The following is a 6,609-nucleotide window of genomic DNA, read 5'->3' as shown; positions in this document are numbered from 1 at the left end:
TATTTTGAGAACTAAAGTTCGTTTAGAAAAATAAAGTTATAACCCAGGGTGAATAACCTCAATACTTTTGGCTCTAAGTATTTTTGCTGGGAATTTTAAATGGGTCGGGTTTGTTATTTGTGCCAAGCGTAGGTTAGATGGGAAATTACACCTTCCATTAACAAGAGGCAGGCATTTTACTGCGAACGCAGGGTGAAAGTTTAATGCAAATTGCATGAGCCCTGCAGCCAATCATAGAGCATACTGTGAAAGCATTGCAATGTCTTTCAGCCTATCAGATTTCACCACGACTGTAGAAATAGATTGGAAGCGGAACTCCTTTTTTTATATTTAAGAACTGACAGGGATAGAAAGACCTAAATAAACCTTAGGTTTCTTTGAAGCTACCCCAATATTTCTGAAGTCTATAAGGATAAATAATATGGTCGTGGGGACAGCGGGACATAAAGTCCTCTTGATATCTGGGCAACAGAATGGCTCTTCTAGTTCAACACAGGGCTACAGCCGGTCAATTTCTGTCGTTTTGCCGTCGCAAAACCAAGCGAATTCGTCAGATTCCGACTCAAATTCGACAACTGGGCCACCCCTGCGAAAAAGACAGAGACTCACTCATTTGAGCCCAGAAGAAAAGCAACTTCGCAGGTTAGTTTCATGAATCGCCAATTTGGTGTATTTAGTTGTAACGTTATTCTCATGGCCATATAAATGATTTATTATTGAAGTCAGATGCCATCATATCGATCTCGTGATACCAAAGGTGAACAATTGTGAATTGATTGGTTGACCAAAGGGAGCAGGCTACTCCTTACGCCACACAAATGGACAGATTCCCATGAATGTCATCGATGTCTCCCCAATAACTGCGCTAAGAATAAATCCTGCACATTCAAAATTAGGCTATGGTAGATTTACCTTTTTATTCGTCGACTCGGCCTGTCATGTTACCCGGCTTCGCATATCAACAGATTTGAGGAGTCAGCCTATTGCTCCCACCCTGTTTCTGGAAATTTGGAACCTGTTCTGCCTGCATGACAGGAACATGGCGGCTGATTGTGCAATAACCAAGAACTCTCTCCCATTCCTGTCAGTCATCTTACTTTGTCAGCAATTTCAAAATATTATATTTCCTCTTCAGGAAACTCAAGAACAGAGTTGCAGCCCAAACGGCCAGAGACAGAAAAAAAGCCAAAATGGGTGAGCTTGAAGAGCAAGTTCTGGTGATGGAACTGGAGGTAAATTCTGTCCATAAATTGTCACGGTGTTAATGACTGCTATTTATTGCTCTTATTCCTAAACTGACTAAGGTGTTAAAATTGTATCTCTTTCTCTCTCTCCTCTCTAGAACCAGAAACTTCATATTGAAAACAGGCTGTTACGGCAAAAGATGTGTGGTATGGGGAACGAGAACAAGGAACTGAGACAGAGGCTAGGGTTGGACACCCTTGAGGCCAAAGAGAATGTAAGCAGATTTGTTATTTGTTATGGCAGAGTTATTGGTAATGCATAAGATTGGGGGGGGGGGGGGACAGTTGCGCCACCTGGCTGTCAGAGCCACCTGGCTGTCAGAGCCAGTTAGTTTATAACTCTTTCCCCCAGGCTCAGGTGTTGGAGTCCAATGGGATTGATGCAGTTTTGGGGATCGGGTCTTCTGAGTCTGCAGTACTCAGGCTATGTGTGCCTCTGCAGCAGGTGCAGGCCCAGCAATTCTCAAATCTGAAGATTTCCCAATGGATACAGATAGTCTTGACTCTACAGACTCTGAGGTGAGACACGTAGACCATTTTTGTCTGCTACAGCTAATGCATGACCACTGTAATGTAAGCTATGGATAAGGGCTTTATCAAATGGAGATGGATATTCAGCACTTTATAGTCATTGATTGGCTTCATTTAGTCTAGTCCATTTTCCAGTAGCTCCAAGTGCTTTTATAATGCTCATCTTGCCTATTGGTGAGTTCCAGTTCTGCCATTCCCTGTTAAGAGTTGTAACCTGCTCGCTCCCTCTCCCCTCCAGTCTGATCTCCTGCTGGGCATTCTTGACATCCTTCACCCAGAGCTGTTCCTCAGGGAGTGTGGTGAGCAGGAGATCCAGGAGCAGGCGGTGCTGCTGGTCGGAGGGGGGGGAGGAGTACCTGCCCCCTCACCTGCAGCTCTGGGGGCCACATCAGTTAAGCTGGAGGCCCTTAATGAACTGATCCACTTTGACCACATCTACACCAAGCCTGTGGAGGTGGTGTGTGTCCTCGGGCAGCAGGAAGTGAATCACGAGGAGAGTGTGACAGGGATAAAGATGGTTAAGGTCTTCTCTGTGGCCGATGAGGTTGACGTGTGTGTCAAAGATGAGCCGGAAGAAGTCATCATCCCTAAAAATCATGGGGTTCTGGATGACTTCCTGTCTGTGGCCTCGCTGACCTCTGACCTGGCCATGGGTAGCCTAGAGAAGACTGGTGCCTACCTGATGGATGCCTACAGCGACTCCGGATACGAGCGGTCCCCTTCCCCCATCAGCGACATGTCATCCCCCCTCTGCTCAGAGGGGTCCTGGGATGACGTGTTCGCCAACGAACTGTTCCCCCAGTTGATCAGTGTCTGATCTGATTCTGAACATCTCATTGGGATCTCACATCCCATTAATCAATGATCCAACCTATTATGAACTCACTGCTATTTAGTGTAATGTTAAGTGAATACAGTACATTATGCTTTATATTGATAGGCTGTCCCAGCAGTGCCGATTTACCAATGGCTATACAGCATAAACTGATCGGAGACTAGGCTAGCTAGCGTGTACCTCATCTTGGGGGTTCAAACCAAAGTTAGTTAATCTCCTTTTACAGGTCTACGATTTTGCGTTCCTGCATTGGCTTGTGGGAGATGCAGTTATTGACACCTTAATTTGCCGTCACTAATTGACAGCTAGTGGATTTGTAAGGTTGCTTTAAATCTTTCCACTCATTGTTGGAGTTAAGGAGAAATCCAATGGGTGAAATATCCAGTATTTAAGTTATATTTCCCTGGGGGACTGGGACTGACTGTTTTAAAAAGACAAATGTATTTATTTGTGTATTCTACTCCGGAGTCTTCTGTATAATCTGTTTCTGTATGTATAAAGGCCTTTACCTCCTGTATAATTTTGTTAAACACTCTCCTTGTAGATCAAAATTACTGCATTAAAAAAACTTTGCATTGCATCTTACCGTCTCTTGGTTTCACTGGCTCTTGGTTTTCAGGTGTTTGATCAGAGGGTAGGCAGGGAATACACCCTCAGACAGTGCAAGCCTGGGTCTCTTGAATATATTTTTACTGTGGTATCTCAATTGTCTACAATATACAATTGGCCAGAAGTTCAAGCGTTTAAGTTTAATCCAATTGCTTTCTCCAAGGAGCCAACTTTTGGTTTCTTTGATTCAAGCCTCAAAGGTCGTATAGGAAATGCAAAGCAAGAAACGTGGCCTCACTATAGTTTCTCAAAGTGTGGCTTGAGCGAGAAGTTTCTAAACTCAAATGTAAAATGCAGGACTCGAGACCTTCCCACTGGGCACAATGACTCAAATGTTTCCATTTCAATGAACCAACATTGAATTGATGTCTGTGCCCAGTGGTTTGCTTTTCTTCAGACCATCTCTCAGATCGTTTTAAAATAACTAGCAAGGCATTTTTCATGTCTTCAGGGTAAATATCAATTGCCACCTGGCCCCAGTGTTTTCTTCTAGAGCAGATGAGATGGCAGAAGTAGAGTTTAGAGATTAATGATTACATGTCACTGATCTCTGAATAGGTTCCAGTACAGTGGACCCAAGGTCAGATAAGGCTTAAGGGAAGCCATGTGAAACAAATGTTTGTATTCTTGCACATGGACACATCTATTACATAACTAAGAACATGGGGGTACCTGAGACACAGGGCTTTTCCCTGGGATTTATCCTTATAGGGTCAGTCTGGCTTTTTTAAAATATAAGCTGTTAGCGTGACATCTCATCACAAAGTCTTTCAGTCCTCTCTGTGCTGTCTTTTGGTGTGTTATTTGTGCTGCTATGCTTAGATGGGAGAGAAGACAACCCCCTTCGAAGCAGCCTGGTCTCATTGACGAGACGTAACATAGTAAACAAATCCGGGACAATCAAATTACTTTAAGGTAAAAAATTAGTCGGGTGGATGACTGCATATAACACATGTCTAGCAACACAAATGTTGGACAACTAGCATTTTAGCTAAGTAGCCATTTTGCAATTAATTAGCATGTTAGCTAACCCTAACCTTAACTCTTTTAGTTGACCTTTCCCTTAACGCTTTAACCTAACCCGTAACCCTAGCCTAGCAAACAGCACACGTTTTTACGAAATCGTAACGTGTGTTTTGCAAATTCGTAATATAATACGAACTGTAATTTGTAACATATCATACGAAATGGGTGATGGACATCCACAAACTAATACATACCATAAGAAACGTAACATATCATACTGGAGTGTCACCGATTTACGCACAAAATTGTACAAAAGGCGTTGAGACCAGGTTGTCGAAAGTCCTGGGGACGTAAAAAGTATGCCCTATTATTATGTATCGAGGGTCCGCCTGTTACTTGTTCAGAATAGAACCCTATCACTGTACTAGCTGATTAGATCAGCTACTCAAATACACTTCTGATGTAATTGATCTAAACTCTTTAGTGTCTGTCTCTCACTGTCTGTTTGCTTTGTCTCCTGCTGCTTGTGAACGAGTATAGATCAGGGAGGGGACTGGTTAAACAACAACAGTGTAGCACCCGCTTGTCTTGGGTCAGTTCTGCATCTGATTTGCATAAGCATTTCCCCCAAGGTTAGGATTTGTGGGCAAATTCATCCTAGATCTGCACCTGTAGGGGCATATTCACCTTTTGGGTTAACAACAACACTGGTACTATAAAGAGGAAGACGTTTAGAAAATGTAATTTACAGCAAGGGTCATTTCTTATTCAGAACGTTGTCCATTTTGTACTTTTTCTTTGTCGTACCTTAGCCTATTACTAGGCTGCAGTGTGTGGAACCACTAGTGGTGCTTTTGACACGTAGTGACTTCTTCTGAAGAGTGCGGTTAGCAGCAGAGGCAGAGCACATTTCCCCTCTTCTACTCTCAACCACAACAGAGAATAAAACTAGATCACAGCTGTTCTACTGAAACCAAAGGTTTAAAAAAAAACGACCAATTCTCGCTTTCATTAAAATGTTATTGTGGTGAAATCAGTTGTTGACAGCCTGAATGTTTGACTGTTACTGTAAATAACAATATGTCATGGCCATGTTTATCAAGAGAACGACAAGTTGGTTTAAGCAGAACTAGGGTTGTTTCGTATTCTTCCTTTATGTGCTCTGATGTCCACAAGTTCTGTAAAATTGAATTCAACACAACACACATGGAAGATACTACTACCAGCTTACAACAGGGTTAGTTTTTAATGGTTAGCCTTTTGTGGAGACTTTAAAGAGCAGGTGGACCCCAGGACCTCTGTGTCTTTCAGTGTACAGTATGATGTCACAGCTCTGGATGTTAAAGGTCATGCTTAAATTAGAGGCCTACCAATTTGACTTGTTAATATGACACTGTGGTCACATTTACTTGGGTTTGGATTAATCCTACGGTAGGGCTCATGTTCTGTGTGTGTGTGTGTGTGTGTGTGTGTGTGTGTGTGTGTGTGTGCGTGGTCTACACACCATGGGCAGCTGCCTGGCTAGGGTAAATGACCATCTTCATTCTCCATGGTGAGCAGTCAAGATCCAATACCTTCTTTGGGCAACAATTTCAAAGAGCTTTTCAGAGTGTGGTCTAATAGAAAACATTTGTCTCAGAACAGCAGTGAGAGAGGTAGAGCTTTTGTCCCCTTCACCTCAGCTGCAGAAAAGCTTCGGAGAGGCTTGAGGAAGTGAAGTTGTTTTGCCTTACTCGTAGCAAGGGTTTCCCAAAAATGAGACGGAAGAGGAAGAACAAGGTTTTCCCCGAATCAGAGAGGAAGAACATGTTTTCACCAAGTCAGAGGGGGAGATCAAACAGAGAGGCTAATTATTTAAAACTGGGCCAGAAAGCCTGGGGAGGGAGAAGAATCACATGACGCTAAGAGTGAGTGGTGGTGTGTGTGTGTGCATGCGCGTTGACGAGTTGGCAGACTCTCCAGCCCCCTCACCAAAAACAGCAACAATAAGAGCCCCTTATCCACTGTTACCCCTGGCAACAATGAGACCTCTCACTGTCTTGACTGCTATTTCTATTCAGTGTCATTAGCCAAGGCAAACCACCACACTGGGAAAGGAAATCAATTCATAGTTGAAACATGATCACATACTGAGCCGTTTGTCATATTGCTTTGAATTTCGTCCATAATGTTTTAACAAAACCCTCATGAAATACTATCAGCGATAACAACAAGGAAACAATATTCAGTGGGTGTGGTTTTGGTGAGGGTAAAAACAGTCACTCAGAGGCACCACACATTTGAATATAGGAAATGTGTTATCTATTTTGAGCTGACAAATCAAATGTGATGACATGAAAGTACTATAAATCAAATCAAATTTGATTTGTCACATACAGTGGGGCAAAAAAGTATTTAGTCAGCCACCAATTGTGCAAGTTCTCC

The 6,609-nt window shown here is 42.9% G+C and overlaps 1 protein-coding gene across 1 annotated transcript; it reads left to right on the top strand.

Moving 5' to 3' along the window:
• Positions 1-336: 336 nt before the first annotated feature.
• xbp1 (X-box binding protein 1) lies at positions 337-3,190 on the top strand. Its single transcript, XM_065011729.1, is given in 6 exon segments — positions 337-642; positions 1,136-1,232; positions 1,343-1,459; positions 1,597-1,677; positions 1,680-1,763; positions 2,014-3,190. Coding segments are annotated over 6 exon segments (1,179 nt in total). The 5' UTR covers positions 337-421; the 3' UTR covers positions 2,593-3,190.
• Positions 3,191-6,609: the final 3,419 nt, after the last annotated feature.

Source organism: Oncorhynchus nerka, linkage group LG27, assembly GCF_034236695.1.
Source record: "Oncorhynchus nerka isolate Pitt River linkage group LG27, Oner_Uvic_2.0, whole genome shotgun sequence".
Taxonomy (NCBI): domain Eukaryota; kingdom Metazoa; phylum Chordata; class Actinopteri; order Salmoniformes; family Salmonidae; genus Oncorhynchus; species Oncorhynchus nerka.
This window is presented reverse-complemented; position numbering and strand designations above follow the sequence as displayed.